Source organism: Pseudorca crassidens, chromosome 6, assembly GCF_039906515.1.
Source record: "Pseudorca crassidens isolate mPseCra1 chromosome 6, mPseCra1.hap1, whole genome shotgun sequence".
In the NCBI taxonomy this organism is placed as follows: Eukaryota; Metazoa; Chordata; class Mammalia; order Artiodactyla; family Delphinidae; genus Pseudorca; species Pseudorca crassidens.
In genome coordinates this window covers 126,837,914-126,857,321 of record NC_090301.1, presented here as the reverse complement: position 1 = coordinate 126,857,321, position 19,408 = coordinate 126,837,914, and the positions used below count along the sequence as shown (strand labels likewise).

Sequence of the window (19,408 nt, the reverse complement as noted above, 5' to 3'; positions counted from 1 at the left end):
ATGTGTTGCCAGGAAGTGACGAAGGACCACGATCTGGAAGAGGGATTCAGAGGCTACCTGGTAAGCAGTAAGATGCCTGGCTCCCCTCCTGACTCCCCATTCCAACGGAGGAGTTTTTCTCCAGGGAGGTTAAGAGAGGGTCCCTGAATTGCCACGTTCATAGCCCACTGATTTATACAGACTAAACCACCAGCAAACTGTGGTACAACCATACAACAAAATACTACTACTCAGCAACCAAAAGGATAGAACTGCTGATACACATAACATGGGATAAATCTCAAAAAAAAATAAAAATACAATATGCAAAAGAAGTCAGACACAGTAACACATGATATGAAACTCTAGGAAAGACCAACATAATCTACAGAGACAGAAAACCAATTAGTGGTGCCCAGGGGCCAGAGGTCATGAGGGCATCTTTCACAGGAATGAAGTCACTTGACTGTTTGTGCTGTCACACATCTGTATACATGTCCAAACACACCAAACTGTGCACTTATAAAGGATGGCTTATATGCAAATTATACCTCAATAAAACTGCTTTCTAAAAAGTCTGAGAAGCCATTTCTCATTCACTAGAACGGCTGAGATGGCAGAGTGCTCACACGAGTTCCATGGAACAATACAACTTCTCATAAAGCTACAAATATACTTCCCATAGGGCCCAACAGTTCACTCCTAGATACTTTCCCTAGAAGAATGAAAACATACTTCCACAACAGGACTTGTAAAAAATGTTCACCAATCTTACTCATAATAGCCAAAAGGTGGGAAATAATCCAAATGTTTATCAAGAGGAAAATGGGTAAATTATGATACATCCATATAAATACTACTCAGTATCAAAAGGCAAAAGCATGAATGAATCTCAAAGCATGCTGACCTTTTAAAAGACATCAGACACAGAGCACACACTGCATGATCTCATTTTCAACACTTAAATAAACCTAGCTATGGTGACAGAAGTCGGGGGAGTGGTGTATGATTTGGAGTGGGCGAAAGGAAAGCCTAGGCGCAGTGGTTGAGAGTCCGCCAGCCAATGCAGGGGACACCGGTTCGTGCCCCAGTCCAGGAAGATCCCATACGCCGCGGAGCAGCTGGGCCCATGAGCCATGGCCACTGAGCTTGCACGTCCGGACCCTGTGCTCCGCAACGAGAGAGGCCACAGCAGTCTGAGAGGCCCTCTTACCGCAAAAAAAAAAAAAAAAAAAAAAAAAGTGCTCAGTATTTTGTTTTGGGTGGTGGTTACATGAGTATGACAATTGTCAAAATCCATCCAAATGAACATTTAATATGTGGGTGATTTGCATAAATTATATCTCAAACTTAAAAATGAGCTGAGTATTAAAAAAATGAAAGTTTAAAAATTTTAAACCACTTTATTGAACTGTGTTTAGCGGTGTACTTATATTTTAATCTAAAAGAGAAAAAAAGAATGAATGACTTCCAGGATATACACTAGGTTTTTTTGTTGTTCTTTTTTTTAACATCTTCCTTGGAATATAATTGCTTTACAATGGTGTGTTAGTTTCTGCTTTATAACAAAGTGAATCAGCTATATGTATACATATATCCCCATATCCCCTCCCTCTTGCGTCTCCCTCCCACCCCTCTAGGTGGTCACAAATCACCGAGCTGATCTCCCTGTGCTATGCAGCTGCTTCCCACTAGCAATCTATTTTACATTTGGTAGTGTATACATGTCCATGCCACTCTCTCACTTCGTCCCAGCTTACCCTTCCCCCTCCCCATGTCCTCAAGTCCATTCTCTATGTCTGCATCTTTATTCCTGTCCTGCCCCTAGGTTCTTTAGAACCATTTTTTTCCCTTAGATTTCATATATATGTGTGGAGTCTCAGGATTTGGAAAAGCAACGTTAAAGACAAGAGCAACGTTAAAGACAAGGCAAAAACAAATATGGTATTTGTTTTTCCCTTTCTGACTTACTTCACTCTGTATGACAGACTCTAGGTCCATCCACCTCACTACAAATAACTCAATTTCGTTTCTTTTTATGGCTGAGTAGTATTCCACTGTATATATGTGCCACATCTTCTTTATCCACTCATCTGTTGATGGACACGTAGGTTGCTTCCACGTCCTGGCTATTGTAAACAGAGCTACAATGAACACTGTGGTACATGACTCTTTTTCAATTATGGTTTTCTCAGGGTATATGCCCAGTAGTGGGATTGCTAGGTCATATGGTAGTTCTATTTTTAGTATTTTAAGGAACCTCCATACTGTTCTCCATAATGGCTGTATCAATTTACATTCCCACCAACAGATACACCAGTTTTAAATGATCTTTTTTTTGAACCACAAGTCCCCCTTTCCTCCAAGGGGCCAAGTCAGTCCTGGAGACCCACTGAGAACCATCATGCACTTGGTGTGCCTGGGTTCACTAAGACCTTAAATGCCATGTTTCTCGTTTATTCCCCAGAGTGTCCCTCATGGTGTTCATGATGAAGATGCTGGTAAAGGTGTTAATGCCCCAAAGTCACACACATCAGAGCAGGTGCTCAGACAAAACCAGATCCAGCTGCACTGAGCAATGACTCCTTTGCCCAAACCAGGTAATTCCCAAGCTCAGCTCGTATCTGTTTTAAGGAGAAAAGACCCTCACAGGTTTCCCTATTTATGTATTTTAGAAAAAAAATTTTGTATTGAAGTACAGTTGATTTACAATATTGTGTTAGTTTCAGGTAGACAGCAAAGTGATTCAATTATACACACACACACACACACACACATGGGTTTTTTTCATATTCTTTTCCATTACAGGTTATTCTAAGATATTGAAATAGTTCCCTGTGCTATACAGTAAATTCTTATTACTTCTCTATTTTATGTATCTATTTGTATCTGTTAATTCCATACTCCTAATTTATCCCTCCCCTCTCCCTTTCCCCTTTGGTAGACTGAAGTTTGTTTTCTATGTCTGTGAGTCTGTTTCTGCTTTGTATATAGATTTGTATTATTTTTTAGATTCCACATATAACTGACATCAATATATTTGTCTTTCTCTGTCTGACTTACTTCACTTAGTATAATACTCTCGAGGTCCATCCACATTGCTTCAAATGGTAATTATTTCATTCTTTTTTATGGCTGAGTAACATTCCAACATACACACATATACCGTGCCTTTTTAAACCAATCACCTGTTGATGGGCACTTGGGCTGTTTCCACGTCTTGGCTATCGTAAATAGTGCTGCTATGAACACTGGTATCTTTTCGAATACGAGTTTTTATCTTTTCCGGATATATGATCAGGAGTGGGATTGCTGGATTATATGGTAGCTCTATTTTTAGTTTTTGTTTTATTTACTTATTTGCTTATTTATTTATTGGCCACCTAGCACAGCTTGTGGGATCTTAATTCTCTGACCAGGGATTGAACCCAGGGCCCCGGCAGTGAAAGCGCCGAGTCCTAAACACTGGACTGCCAGGGAATTCCCTATTTTTAGTTTTTTAAGGAACCTCCATACTGTTTTCCATAGTGGCTGCACAAATTTACATTCCCACCAGGTTTCCCTATATTATTTTGAAATTCATTAACTATTATGTAAGTAAAAACAATGCCAAAATTTGAAGACACCAAATTTCAATACCAGTTTTGAGCTGAAAGAGAGTAGAATAAAGAGTCTCAGGATTTGGAAAAGCAACATTAAAGACAAGAGCAGTTAAATCCCTCTCTCTAGCTGCTCATCTGCTAGTCTTTAAGAGGGACAGAAAAGGAAAGTGATAGTTTCACAGGTATATACATGTTAAAACCCATCAAATTGAAGCTTTAAATACATGTACTTAATTGTACACCAATTATACCACAATAAGGTGGCAAAACATTTTCTTTAATTACAAAGAAAAAGGTAATTATGAAAGCCACTAATTTCTAACCCTGCATTGACACTCCCAGGAGACGGCTCAGTGATAGCTCCTAATTCCCCATAAATGACTGACTACATCAGAGGAGGAAATGAGGCACTGGTGCCTGGACACACTTGTGACCAGTCATGGTGATGGAAGCACTGCACCAGGGCAGAGTGCTGCCAACTGCCAGAGTGCATCACCAACATCACACGCCATGCTTGGGGCCAACAGGGCTTGTCAAAAGGTCCAGCCCTCTTGACAAGGTGTTGACTTCAGGGGAAAACCACAAGGAAAGAGACCACCAAAACAGCAGCACTGACACAGTCCTGGCTGGCAAAAGCAGGAGCAGGTCGTCTCAAAAACAGAAGCTTGTGGATGAAGGCAAAGTAGGTCTGGACAGCTCCCTCCACCGCGAGCTACCCTCTCCTTCCCACTTCTCACAACCCTGCAGCAGCGGCATCGTTGAGTTAACTCACAGGGGAACACTGCTAAACGTGGTCCCACTGGCCTGAAGTAAGAGAGCCTCACTGGAGTCGCTAAACTCACATCTGACCAAAAGGATATCAGGTTTTTATAAAAATGTCGGAAAATCAAAATATTCACAGAATTAGCATATTTTGAGAACAAGTGCTAGACTTCAAACTTGAAAATCACGTTCAGAATTTCTGGTGCTAGCCAGTTTTCATAGGTTAAAAGGAACCAACAAGGTCCCCCCCTTTCTTCACTGTACAATTAAAAAACATCCATGACATAGATGAAACAACTGGAAATATAAATACTGATTGTAGTATTGATAGTATTAATTATAGTTATTTTTTAGGTGTGATGATATGTATTTTTAAATTCATCTTTTAAAGATAATACTGAAAAACCGATGAATGTGATGTCTGAGATGGGCTTCAAAATAATATAGGGGAAAGTGACAGGAGTACAGATGGAAAAGATCAACCGTAAGCTATTAACTGCTAAGTCTAGGGCATGGGCAGGTGGACCCCGTACTGTGTACTTGTGTATACTTGTAACTGCTGAGGCTAGGGTGTGGGTAAGTGGCCATCATCCTGCTGTGTACTTAATGTATTTTTGTTATTTCAAATTTTTCATAATAAAAAGTCTTTCAAGGTGTTTTATAAAGGTTAGGTAGATTTATGGATTAAAAGAGACAAGAGACATAACAAACTCAACTTTATAAAAAATTCAACATGTAAATTTTGAATAGATCCTATTTCCAAATCTTTTTTAAATTTTTTGGGACAAATGGGCAAATTTAAATATGAATTATAAAATGAAATGAGAGAATTACTGCTTCTAAGTATGATAACAGTATCACAGTCATGCAGAAGAGCATCCTCATTATGTTATGTTGAGGGTCAAACTGAAGCCCACAGGACAAGTGCCAAAAAAGGCTATAACTCTGAATTGCTTCAAGAAAAAACCAAAAACAAACAACAAAACGTACACACACACTCATCTTTATATGGTAGATAAAGCACATACGGCAAAATGATAACTGATGAATCTCGGTGCTGGATATTATGGACATTCACTACACTGTTCTCTCAACTTTTCTGTATATTTGAAAATGTTTTGTAGTAAATAAGGTGAAAAAATTATAATGCCTTCTGATGGTGACACACAACTGAGAGAGGAGCTAAGAAAACCTTCCAGGAAACAACAGTCATGCAGGAGCTAAAGGGACAAGGAAGGAAGCGGCAGAGGTCCCCTGCTACTAGGAGAGGAACATAAAAGCTTTCTGAGCCTTTAAAAAGGCCATAAACTAGGAAGGCATGGCTCTTCAGCAATCTGATCTGAAAGATAACCTGGCAGCTAGGTACTAGCTGGAAAGACGAATAAAGGTAAAATATGCCAATGTTCAATACATACACAGCCAACCCTCTATGGAAAGTCATGGTTCTACAGGATAAAGTGATTCAAAAAAGAATGAGAAGAGAAAGGAGAACCTGTCTGAGGAAGTGAAAACACACAAGCAATGCATTCATGACCTGAATGAAAAACTGGGAGAAAATAGAGCCTCTAAAAAAGCCATCAATATTCCTAATAAGAAAGTCCATGACAATTTTGTCTCTGTTGAAACTGCAGAAAGAGCCTGGAGCTTGGATTGAAGAGAAGCTGGAAGCTGTCCACCTGAGTAAGCTTCTAAGGACACGGTATGAAAGCAAAGTTAGGAAGATCTAAGCATACAACTCTCCAGAGAGAGGTCCTCTGATTCAGAAGCACTCTTCTGGCCCACCATATCCACTAAAAAAAAGGTAAAGTCCCTTATTTACCACATTCAACAATAGGCCAACTTATGATGTCGAGCTTTTCTTTTAAGGGAGGCTAGAGGCCTACTGCTGCAGAAACCCATCCAGCAAGCCTGAGGTCTCTTAATCATCTGAGATATCTTTTTTATAACACCTGCCTCATATGTACACTTTATTGAAGATAAAGAGATGACTCCAAGAAGCTACCATGTGTATGCATTTGTCAGAATACAATGAATGGTATATTTAAAATGTGAGCATTTCATGTATGTAAATTTCACCTAAAAACAAAACCTAAAAGAACCGTAAACAAATATTAACAATATGCCCACTGAAGTAGATGGGGAAAAGCATCCTGACATCCACAACTTACTTCAAAACACATGAAAAAACAAGATGGACTGAAGGATGGATGGAGTAAAATGTTTAATTTTAAAAGTTGATTTTAGGGACTTCCCTGGTGGTCCAGTGGTAAAGAATCCGCCTTCCAATGCAGGGGACGCGGGTTCGATCCCTGGTTGGAGAACTAAGATCCCACATACCGCGGGGCAACTAAGCCCGCGCGCCACAACTACTGAGCTCGCGCGCCTCAATGAGAGAGCCCGCGTGCCTCACACTACAGAGCCCACGCACCCTGGAGCCCGCATGCCACAACTAGAGAGAAGCCCACGCACCAAACTAGGGAGAAGCCCGCGCGCCACAACAACGAGCCCACACACAACTCAGATCCTACGCAGCCAAAAAACTAAAGAAAATAAATTTTTTTTAAAAAGTCAATTTTAAAAAGTTTAATTATAGAATCTTGGCAGTCCATACGTAGATGCTTACTGTGAATTTTTTCAGCTTCTCTGTATGTTGGAAAAATAGTCACCCACTATTTCTACTAATTATAGCAACAATTTTTAATATATATTATCTTACTGCTTATTCTTGTAACTGTGAGCTATGTCCTGAACTCTTGAGAAAATTGATTTTGGTTTTTTGTATGGGCATGAATATTACATCACTTTCTATCCAACACTGAGACAAATCAATTTCAAGGAAAGCAAACATGTCCCCCAGTCAATTAAAAACCAAGTGTGTATAGGCACTTTCCTTTTTGTTTTATATAACACCAGATCCACTGTCTCACACCAGAGAATCTCAACAGGAATCTTATGAACTTAAAATTTAAAAATACATAAATAAATATACATACATCTCATAGTATCCAAACTAGACACTTTGTGAAATAATATTTAGATCTGCCAACCATTCACAATACAAAACCAAACACACGCATTGCTTGGTCTTTCAAAAACACTAACAGCTTTCCAGATGCTCCTTCCCTAAAGACGATTCATAAGGGTGCCACACAGACAACACACTGGCCACAGCCTTCTTCCCCCTCACTCTCAGCAAACATGCATCACCGCAGGCTGACCTCCTCTCTGGGCAGAACTCACGCACAGGGCCACTGCTCTCAGGCTGCTGTGAGGGGCCAGAAGCTTTTTATATCGGAACAGATCATTTTTCCCCAAAAGTACCGCATACCACACAAACTGCGTATAGTAACTTTCTGAGTATAAGACATTTATTTAGAAAATTTGGAAATTCAGAAACATATAGTATATGTGAGGAGGAAGGACCTGCACCAAACACAGCATCATGAAATTTCATAACCTGGAGACAGAACTACTACAGAGCACCAAAGAGACGCCCAGCTCAGTCAACCAAGCATCAGAAAGGTACCGACATTCTCAGCAGCAGCAACAAAACTGGCAAACAGGTCGGCAATGTCCTCAAAATTCTGAGGGGAAATAACTGCTAGCCTAAAATTCTATATCCAGACAAACGAACAATGAAGTGTGAGTGCAGAATAAAATGTTTTCCGACATGAAAAATCTCAAAACTGTGACTCTCCCATATTCTCCTGGGAGATTACTGAAAAAGATCCTCCACTAAAACCGAAGAGTAAACTACAAAAGTAGACAAGGAATCAAGTGGAAGGGAAGAGGAGAGAACTCCCTGGGGTGATGGAGGAGAACGACCCAGTGTAAGGCCCAGAGGACAAGCAGTCCAGGCCAGAGTAGGAGAGAGGGTTTCAAAAAGACACCACCAAGAAAAGAAAACACGAACACCTTACGTGGCCTAAAATGCTGAGAAGAGACCCCACACCTGGGGGGAAGCTGAGGGTTTAATTAACTTTGTGGTTACAGAAATCTAATAAAGGACACTAGGTCCAGGGAAGAAAAAGTAACTGCAGAAGAAAACAGCCACTCGTTCACAGCAGTGAGCAATGCTCACAGGGTCACAGTAACAGGGGTAGGAAGGAAAATTAGGAATCTTTAAACTATGTGAATGTAAACCTTTAACTTAAGTGAGAGAGAGAAACAGAGGCCATGACCCCAAAACCTATTAACACACTAATGCTCTTCTCTCCTGTGTGGCCCGCCTTAAGTGAAACTTAATTTTTAAACAAACCTGGGATCTTACTTCATGGACATAATTCTGAGCTTAAAAAGAAAGTGACATATCGTAAAGCATTTCCACTTACTAAGTATCCCTCATAAACAAGTAATAAGACCAGTTAAACACTGAAATAAGCCAACAGTTTAATCAAACCATTACTTTACTAGATATATCTACATGTATACATAAATATTTGCATAACTGATTATTCTCATTTTTAAGCTTCTATTATATTGCCAAACTGTCCTCCAAAAATGTTTCCCCAATTTATCCGCCATCCAGTCATGCATGGCAGCAACCAGAGAAGCCTTTCATCACTCCTAGCAACGTTTTCATCTTTTAAAAATATGTGCCAATGTAATATCTAAATCACCTCTTACATAGAGCTTACTAAAAAGAACTGAATGTTTTCTTGATGATTTCAGATGACCAATGCAGATATTAGTTACAGATACTCCTGGCTGTAAGCGGGAACAGAACAGAAGCCTGAATGTGCATCCCTGGTGCCTTGGGAGCTTGATTGCGTGCTTGCAGCTAGAATCCTCAATTAACACAGCTGAGGAGATATAATGATTCATTAAACAAAATGCCCAAAATGAAACATCTTTCCCAGGAGTGACAGAGTCAGGATTTGAGCCATATCTTGGTAATGCTACAGCCCAAACTCTTTCCAATATACTGTTCTGATTCCAAAAACAGACAGCCCTCTCTGGTTGCACATGTACTCAGCCTACTAGGCTTGTTCATGAGGATGAAATGAATATCACCTCCATTTCCAGATTCTGAGTGATGGAATCTTTCAGCAAAAGACATGACATCTCCTCACAAGGTTCTCTAAAACCTCCCTACGTCACACTTGTAAGAGCTAAGAAATAAGCAGTGTTAGGGCTGCAAAAGTGCTTTAAAAGCTACGTACACAACCCCTATACAATACATCAGCTTTGTCCAAAAATCTGGTGGTGAGAGAACCAGAACATTGAGAAAGCAGCAGAAATGGAGAAAAATTTTGTTTAATTTTTCTATAGTGACAATTTTGGCTTACTCATCACATAAGAAAAAAAAGCCCACTGAAAAAGTTAATTTAAAAATTCAAGCTATGAACAATAAATGCTGGAGAGGGTGTGGAGAAAAGGGAACACTCTTGCACTGCTGGTGGGAATGTGAATTGGTTCAGCCACTATGGAGAACAGTATGGAGGTTCCTTAAAAAACTACAAATAGAACTACCATATGACCCAGCAATCCCACTACTGGGCATATACCCTGAGAAAACCGAAATTCAAAAAGAGTCATGTACCAAAATGTTCATTGCAGCTCTATTTACAATAGCCCGGAGATGGAAACAACCTAAGTGCCCATCATCGGATGAATGGATAAAGAAGATGTGGCACATATATACAATGGAATATTACTCAGCCATAAAAAGAAACGAAATTGAGCTATTTGTAATGAGGTGGATAGACCTAGAGTCTGTCATACAGAGTGAAGTAAGTCAGAAAGAAAAAGACAAATACCGTATGCTAACACATATATATGGAATTTAAGGAAAAAAATGTCATGAAGAACCTAGGGGTAAAGCAGGAATAAAGACGCAGACCTCCTAGAGAACGGACTTGAGGTTATGGGGAGGGGGAAGGGTGAGCTGTGACAGGGCGAGAGAGAGTCATGGGCATATACACACTAACAAACGTAGTAAGGTAGATAGCTAGTGGGAAGCAGCCGCATGGCACAGGGATATTGGCTCGGTGCTTTGTGACAGCCTGGAGGGGTGGGATAGGGAGGGTGGGAGGGAGGGAGACGCAAGAGGGAAGACATATGGGAACATATGTTTATGTATGACTGATTCACTTTGTTATAAAGCAGAAACTAACACACCACTGTAAAGCAATTATACCCCAATAAAGATGTTAAAAAAAAAAAAATTCAAGCTATGAAAATGCTGAGGATCCCAGAAAAAGAAGGGAGCACAGCTGTAGCCTAGACTCAGATCAGGTGGCTGCAAGCACTTGCATGACACCGGCAGGACCTTCCAAGTGCCTTTTATCTTTTTCATTCACAAATTTCACATACATCTTTATTCCCAGCTTCTCCTAAAAATCTGAAGATCTGGCAATGCTGGGCGAGCAGTGTGGCAGCCGACCACTATCCAGCACCCATCAGTGGACACCCCTTTCAACAAGGCAGGCCCTCTTGGCAGCCACTGTTCCCACCAAGACCACTACTCCCACCTGCCCGCCCCAGCTTCTGGGTTAGAGGAACAGCTTGAGAGCAGTCTTGGAAAAGAGGCAAGAAAGGGCCCATCTCCCTACAAGAAAGGAAACACGTGAGAGAAGAGGAATGGCACCTGTTCTACAGGTGGGCCAGAGGAGGAAACTATCAGACACCAGCACCAGCCCGATAAACACCAAACTTTCCCTTCAGGGGAGCACTTCACACCCTGGGCAAGGAAAACGGCTTCACCAGCCTCAAATAAACCTGAGGCTCTTTTTGTAAAAGAATAAGAAAGTTGGAAGCTTTTAGTACATTTTTACATCAATTTGTACTCCATAGAGAAAATGAGTACAAGTGAGCTACGCTGGAGAATTCTAGAACAGTGACATTTTATGGTTGTCTGCAGCATGATCACATACAGTAAAAAACAACTAATACTTATGCAAACATAAACTTCAATCCATTCCTACCACCATATAGAAAAATTAATCCAAAATAGGTCATAAACCTAAATGTAAAACCTAAAATTATAAAAGTTCTAGGAGAAAACCTTTGTGATGCTGGGTTAGGCAAAGATTTCTTAGAAACGATACCAAAACCGTGATTCATAAAAGAACAAGATGATAAAGTGAACTTCATTAAATTTAAAAACTCTTGCTCTTTTAAAGACACTGTGAAGAGCCACAGACTATGAAAATATATTTGCAAATCATATATCTAATAAAGAATTCTCAAACCCAACAATAAAAAAAAACTTAAAAACTGACAGGCAGAAAAGGATGTACACAAACACTTAACCAAAGACACACAAGTGGCAAACAGGCACACGAAAAGCTGTTCAACATTATTAGTCATTAGATAAGTTCAAATTAAAACTACAGTAAGGTATCACTACATACTCACTAGGATGGCTGAAATTAAAAAGAATGACTATATCATGTATTAGCAAAGATATAAAGGAAACTGAACTCTCTTCCACCGCTGGTGGGAACATAAAATAGCACAACTCCTTTGGAAGAGTGTGGCAGCTTCTTACAAAGTTAAACATACGCCTGCCTTAAGAGCCAGCCACTCCACTCCTCTGTATTTACTCAAGAGAAATGGAAGGGTATGTCCACATAAAGAATGTACACAAGTATTCACAGCGGTTTCATGTGTAACAGCCTCAGACTGCACACAGTCCCAATGTTCATCAGCCAGTGAATGGGTAAGCAATTTGTGCTATTTCTGTACAATGCAATACTACCCAACAATAATAAGAAACGAACTACTGATATACACTACAACATGGATGTCAAAAATTATCCTGAATGAAAGCCAGTCCCCCAAAAAGGGCATTCAATATGATTCACTTATACAAAATTTTAGAAACTACAAATGATCTGTAGTGAGAGAACACAGATGAGTGATTTCCTGGAGCCTAGGTGAGGTCACAAAGGGGCAGGAGAAAACTTTTGGGGATGAGTGATATGTTCACTCTAGACTGAGAAGGTGGCATACATCATATCAAGTACCCTTTAAATATATGCAGTTTACTGAACATCATTCAGACCTCCAGAGAGCTGTTTTAAAAAAGTTAAACAAGATGAGATGTTTCACAAAAGGAGATGGTGGTGCCATTTGGCCCTTAAATAATCTAGTGAGTAATAACATAATACTGCTTGTCCCAGGGAAGGGATGTTCCATAACAGATCCCAAAAGATGGCACAAAGTAGCAGGTTCTCTAGTTCTTGGGGGAGAAAGAGTGTGAATAAAAGCTATGCAAAAACAAAACAAAATCTCTTTTGGAAAGAACAGGTCAATGTGTCAAAGAGCTAGGGATTTAAAGTTGGGACTCTAGGCTTCACTGTGTCTTAGTCATGGGAAACCATCATAACTGCAAACATTACTCTGGTGTAAGTGCAGGGAACGTGAAGTCAAGGAGAGAAAGCTTGGGAGCAGGAAGACCAAGCTAAGAAGGTCTTTCTCTGGGTGTGAGCTACAGGGTGAACAAAGGCAGTCAGAGTGGGAATGGAATGCGAGTCATGGACAGAAGGGCCACGGAAGGAAGGAAGAATTTTATGATTATCAAACTGGAAGAACTCAGGAAAAGGACACTGCTGCTGTCTCCTCTCCTGTCAAGTTAACCATGTGAGGCTAGGGGTTCCGAGGGACAAAGAAGCACCCCGGCAGACACGTGAGGCTGAGCCTTCAGGTCAGAGTGTAGGTCACCACTGCTGCAGCAGAATCACAAAGTCCATCCTGGGTGAATAAAGCCTGGAATGAGCCAACACCAAAATGCAGGCTCAAAGAGGAAAGTCCCATTAAAAAAAACTGTCTTTACAAGGACCAGACCCAAACAAATTCCACTTTCAATTGTACCACTTGATTTCTAAAATCGGAAACTATTCTCATGCACCTTACATAGAAAACAAGACTTTCTTTTAAAGCCATAATCAAGGTGCTCAAGTTCTAGAGAGAAATCAGTTATCTCTAAAAATGTTAGCAACATGGAAATTCTACTTATTAACATGGCAACATGATCTTTAGTTTCTAATAATCAACACTATTTCATAAATACATACATGTTCTGGCACAACTAGTTACCTGTAACAAGCTATGATGGAATGAAGATCCGTGTTGTGGAAGGACACCAGAAATGCAATATACTGATACAAAGCTTTATGTGCAATAAGAATTAAGCTTTTATTGTACTTATTAAGAAGCCTAATTTTATGAACCAATAAATCATTTCAACCCCAAATCCCAATTCTATAACCACCCTTCTCAAAATCCATCCACTTGACATTCTCCCCCAGCCACATGGACAAAGCACTTTTGCCACCCAGCACATATGGCCTGCTTACCTGTTTGGAAGGTAGGATTCGCTCCAGGGTACATGTTGGGGGAATAGGCAGGAGCTGCTGCTGCATAGCCCATGGGGAAACCAGCTGTAGAAAAAAGAAAAAACAATGTGATTTTAAAACCAGGGCTCCCACAGACCCAGCTGTCCTCAGCTTCTTCACCGCAACCCCCAGACTGACTTCAGGAGCCCAACAGCGCTATGGGTGCTGAGCAGGTGGTCTCTACTTGTCTCCTCTCCTCAGAGCTGTGATGGGTCACAATCATAAACGAGTCTTTTAAACCTAAGAGTATAAATGCTTACAACTTTCTAAATTTATTTGACAGAAACTGAATTAGAATGAAGTAAAAAAAATATATATCCTAAGCTGAAGTCAAAAAACTCTCAATTCTTCTGGCAGTTTTATTTTCGATTCTAATCGCCTAATTTATTACTTAGCAAGAGTAATAAGAGTGTTGCAAGCTTCACATGCTAAACGGGCTCTAACCAGCACCATACACAAATGGAACTGGGAAAAATCTAATCACACATTCCGTTTGCAAGCAACCTGACCTTTATTAACACAAATGAGGAATCCTTAATAAGACTAAACTACAACCACTAATTGATCACGTGAACACAACAGAACCATCAAGAAAGACGTTAGTGTTTCAGCCAAAGCCAGAGGGGCGGGCTTCCCTGGTGGCGCAGTGGTTGAGCGTCCACCTGCCGATGAGGGGAACACGGGTTCGTGCCCCGGTGCAGGAAGATCCCACATGCCGCGGAGCGGCTGGGCCCGTGAGCCACGGCCGCTGAGCCTGCGCGTCCGGAGCCTGTGCTCCTCAACGGGAGAGGCCGCAACACTGAGAGGCCCGCGTACAGCAAAAAAAAAAAAAAAAAAAACCAGAGAGGGGCCTCAGTTATTCGCTCCACGTCCCTCACAGCTCTCAGCTCGATCCATTCACCATCAGCTCGATCCATTCACCACGCGACAATGGGGCCTTAAAGAGCCTTCTCTACATTCAGGGCACAGAGCCAAGATGACCCAGGTTTGCTAGTCTACTACCTACACAAATGGTTGTGAGAAGCTGTAATCCCTCCAGAAAATTCTAACCTGCAGGGTTCCAAATCAACATGGTTGAGAACCACTGCTCCCTCCCACTCCTGTCCATCTTCCCAGTCACAGTACTGTCCTCCTGAAAATGCCCCTTGGCGAGTACCATGGACTGTCTCCTCCAACATCGACTCTACCTCCTTTCCGGCAGGCAGGGGCTGGCAAGCTAAAAACTACACTGCCCAGACTCCCCCTCTTGCAAGAGGTTGGAAGTGATCCCAAATCCCAATCACTTCATAAAAACAAAAACTTAAATACCACTAGCTGTGTAAAAAAGACTTAGCTTTCTACAAGAAATATACTAGCAAATTATGTAGACAAAGGGAAAGTACACTTAATATATAAGTAACTTTTAAAGTTAAAAAAACAAAAACCCAAAAGAAAACGGAAGACATGGACAGAGAGAACTGCCAACTACCATGTCTAACTTCAGGCTGGCACAAATCCAAAAGCTGAGGACACGCTTTCTTGGCAAGGTTGTGGGGTAAACAACAGTCTCACACCCTTCTGGTAGGAGTGCAAAGCAGTAAAAATCCTACGCAAGAAGGGAAATCGGCAGTACCTTTAAAATTACATCTGCGTTAGAAGATGTGGTATACCTACAACAGAGTATTACTCAGCCATTAAAAAGAATGAAATAATGCCATTTACAGTAGCATGGATGTACCCGGAGATTATCATACTAAGTGAAGTAAATCAGGCAAAGAAAGACAAATATCATGTGGTATCGCTCAGACAAATATCATGTGGTATCGCTTATATGTGGAATCTAAAAAAAAAAAGATACAAATGAACTTACTTACAAAACAGAAACAGACTCACAGACTTAGAGAAAGAACTTAGGGTTGCCGGGGGGAAGGGTAGGAGGGAGGGATAGATTGGGAGTTTGGGATGACACGTACACGCTGCTATATTTAAAATAGATAAGCAACAAGGACCTACTATATAGCACAGGGAACTGTGCTCAATATTCTGTAATAACCTAAATGGGAAAAGAATTTGAGAAAGAATAGATACATGTATATGTATAAGTGAATCACTTTGCTGTACACCTGAAACACAACATTGTTAATCAACTATACTCCGATATAAAATAAAAATTTTTAAAAAGAATAACAGGAAAAAAAAATCATCTGCATTTACTCTCTCCACTGGCAATCCCACCTCAAGGAATCCACCCCGAAGATAATTTTCACAAACACTATCAACTGCAGTATTACTGGAATAGCAAAAGACTTCAAACAACATACCCATGCAAAGAACTGGTTGAATAAAACTATGGAAACCCCCACAAGATGAAGGGTTATGCAGCAGTACTATGTATTATAAAATACAAATAAGAACAAGGCGAACCGACAGGGAACAATCAAGAACTGACAAAGCCAAGTGACCACAACCACCTGCATCTCGATTCCAGAAAACAACCTACCGTTCGGCTGTGGGGAGGAGGATGTGGGAGGAGAGCCTTCAGCAGCAGGGCTTTGCAGGGCCACTTCTGCCTGCCGAGGCCTCCTCTAACTGCCAGTGCCGCCCCAGGGCTCCCCAATGAGCCCGCTGACACTGCACACTCGGGTCAGGCTCCCACACCCAGTACTGCTTCCACCCCACCAGATCCTTACAAGCGTTACCCACCCCCACAACGTCTGAACTCCTAACTCCATCTCAGGGTCCGATACCCTCGTGCAACAAAGGCGAAATTAGAATATATGGACATAGTTGGCCTGGGAGCATGATATGTCTGTGTCCCCTCCAAAATTTACATGTTGAAACCCTAATCCCCAATGTGATGATATTTGGAGATACTTAATCGTGGTAATCATTTCACTACATATACATACATTAAATCATCACATACACCTTAAAAAAACCCATGTTGTACAACCTAAATATATACGGTTTTTATTTATCAATCATACCTCAGTAAAGCTGGGGGGAAAAAAAAGATCAAGCAACGTGCTGTGTGGTTAACAAAGGAAGATATCAACCGGATTACCTATAATTTTTAATACACTTGTTTATTACATTCCATGAAAAAAACACTAGGAATGGCAAGACACAGGACCTTATGGGTGAAATAGAAAAAGATAAACTGATAACACAGACCACGGGTGATCCACAGACTGCAGTCAGCCAACAAGGTCTTTAAATTGTGTATTTCTTATGACTTAGAAAACTAGAGCTCAGGTTTGCTCCAAGCCGCCCCTGCTGTTTAGAAGAGCCGTGCGGGGAGCTTTGGTCCCTTTGGTCCCTCGTCTAACCCCTGCCCTCCAGTGCTCCGCCAGTGGGTGGGGAGGGGCCAACCTGTGCATCCGGCAGGGAATCCAGGAGGGGGAGCTGCAAAGGACTGGGTGGGGTTGCGGAGCTCCTGCTGCTGAAGTCGGGGAAGCAAGGGAGGGGATGCTGGGGTGCAGGGTCCCAGAGCTGGACCCACTGCGGTGGGACGCAGCCTCCTAGCCTCCCCTCCCCCACCTTACAGTAGGTTCCAATAATATTTAATTGCATCTCGGGCTTTCGGGCTTAAAACTCACCCACAGGCTCGCAGGTCCTTTGACTGCACTCCTTCCTCTATTAGATAAAGTATGGGGGGGGGGAGGACGGGACACCACAACGACAGGGAGGGGACTGGAGGGACCCCTGAAGTACTGGCCTCAGCTGACTAAAGAGGTCTTGACCCACGCTGTCACAGACCCCTGTCAGAGGACCCCTTAGGGCGGAATTGAGGGGGACAATTAGGAGGTGGTCTGTGTCAAGTGAGCATGGATCACCATGGGGTGGGGAGCACGGTGACCCCTGAGAAGTACTGTTAGAAAGATGCGTTCCTCCCTCCTCTTGAAGGATGTGGGTGGGCTTTAAGGCTCCAGTGCCCGCCACACACTCTTTCCAGGCCCGACTGCACCTCTGGCGCCGGCCTTGTTAGCCTGGCTTCCAGTCCTAGAACTTGCCAGGCTCTGGGGGAGAATCTGGGCTGCTGAGAGGGTCGCTGGGGGCTCAAGCTGCCCCTGGGTTTCGCAAGTGGAGGGAGGAAGGGTGAAGGCAGTAGTGGGGTGGGGCTGGGAGGGGTGAGTGCCCCGGGAGACCCTGAGAGAGAACCCCCCCCCCAGCCCCTGCCCTCTGCCGCTGAGCCGGATGCCCGAGACTTTCCGTGCCTCTGGGAGGAGCCCTGCTTCTTCACCCCTGTGCTCAGAACCATCTGGAGACAACTCCTCACCCTCCGGCTGCTGTGCCACGGTTTTCCTTTAAATGTTGTTCTTGGCTCATTTGGCTTTCAGTTCCCTAAACAGCAGTTTTGAGCTCTCCAAGCTATTTAAAAGTGTTCTCCTTAAAGTGCGACTAAAGCCCACTCTTCTGGAAAAACTACCTTCACTTCAGAGGAGATATTTTTTCCTCCCCATTTCTTCCTTCTACCGCCCTCTGAACAATCAAGCCAAAGTCAAGCAGCTCTGTGAGCACTAAGCAAAGATAAACACAAAGAAAATCACATCTAGCCATTTCACAGTAAAAACAAAGATATTTTAAAAGCAGCGGGGTCGGGGGTCAGGGGGGAGGGAAGGGATATACTAACTCCAAAGAAACAAAAATAATTCTGACAGAAACGGGAAGACAATACAACTGCCTTTAAAGTGCTGAGAGAAAATAACAGCCAACCTAAAACTGTATACTCAGTATGGTAGGCAAACCCCGCCCCCCCCCAGAAGATACATCATCAAATCCCTGGAACCTATAAATGTTACCTTATTTGGAAAAAGAGTCTTTGTAGACCTAAGTTAAGGACCTTCAGATAAGATCATCATGGATTACGGGTAGTGGGGGCCTAAACCCAACGCCAAGTGTCTGCATATGAAACACAGACGAGGAGGAGATGATGTAACCATGGAAGTATAAGCCGGAGTGATGCTGCCACAAGGCTATTCATGTCACGGAATGCTGAAAGCTTCCAGAAACTTCAAGAGGCAAGAAATGATTCTTACCTCGAGCCTCCAGAGGGTATGAGGCCCTGCCAACACCTGAATTTTGGACTTCTGGCTCCCACAACTGTGAGAGAATAAGTTTCTGTGGTTTTTAAGCCACAAACTTTGTAGCAATTTGTTATAGCAGCCACAGAAAACCAACAGAGTCATCAATAATCTGTTCCAAAAATGAAAGCAAAATAAAAACATTTCACAAACTAAAACAAAATTCACTGCTAGCAGACATGCAGTAAAAGGGGAGAGGAGGGGAGGGGAGGAGGGGGAGACGAGGGGGATGGGGAGGGGATGAGGGGAGATGGGGGAGGGGGAGGGGAGGAGGGGGAGGGGAGGAGGGGGAGGGGAGGGGAGGAGGGGGAGGGGAGGAGAGGAGGGGAGGGAGGGGAGGGAGGAGGGGAGGGAGGAGGGGAGGGAAGAGGGGGATGGGGATGGGATGAGGGGAGGGAGGAGGGGAGGGAGGAGGGGAGGAAGGAGGGGAGGGAGGAGGGGAGGGAGGAGGGGAGGAAGGAGGGGCAGGGGAGGAGGGGAGGAGGAGGGGAGGGGGAGGGGAGGGAGAAGGGGAGGGAGGAGGGAGGAGGGGAGGAGGGGAGGGAGGAGGGGAGGGAGGAGGGAAGGGAGGAGGGAAGGGAGAAGTGGGGGGAGGAGGGGAGGGAGGAGTGGAGGGAGGAGGGAAGGAGGGGGAGCGGAGGGGACGAGGGGGGGAGGGGAG

At 42.8% G+C, this 19,408-nt stretch overlaps 1 protein-coding gene across 3 annotated transcripts in view; it reads right to left on the bottom strand.

The window, feature by feature from the left end:
- FAM168B (family with sequence similarity 168 member B) overlaps positions 1–19,408 on the bottom strand; it is a 38,055-nt gene that overhangs the window by 8,984 nt on the left and 9,663 nt on the right. For all 3 annotated transcript variants that reach the window (XM_067742318.1, XM_067742319.1, XM_067742320.1), the window contains exon 3: positions 13,646–13,729. In XM_067742318.1, coding sequence (XP_067598419.1) covers positions 13,646–13,729 — 84 coding nt within the window. The remainder of the gene's footprint in view (positions 1–13,645; positions 13,730–19,408) is intronic.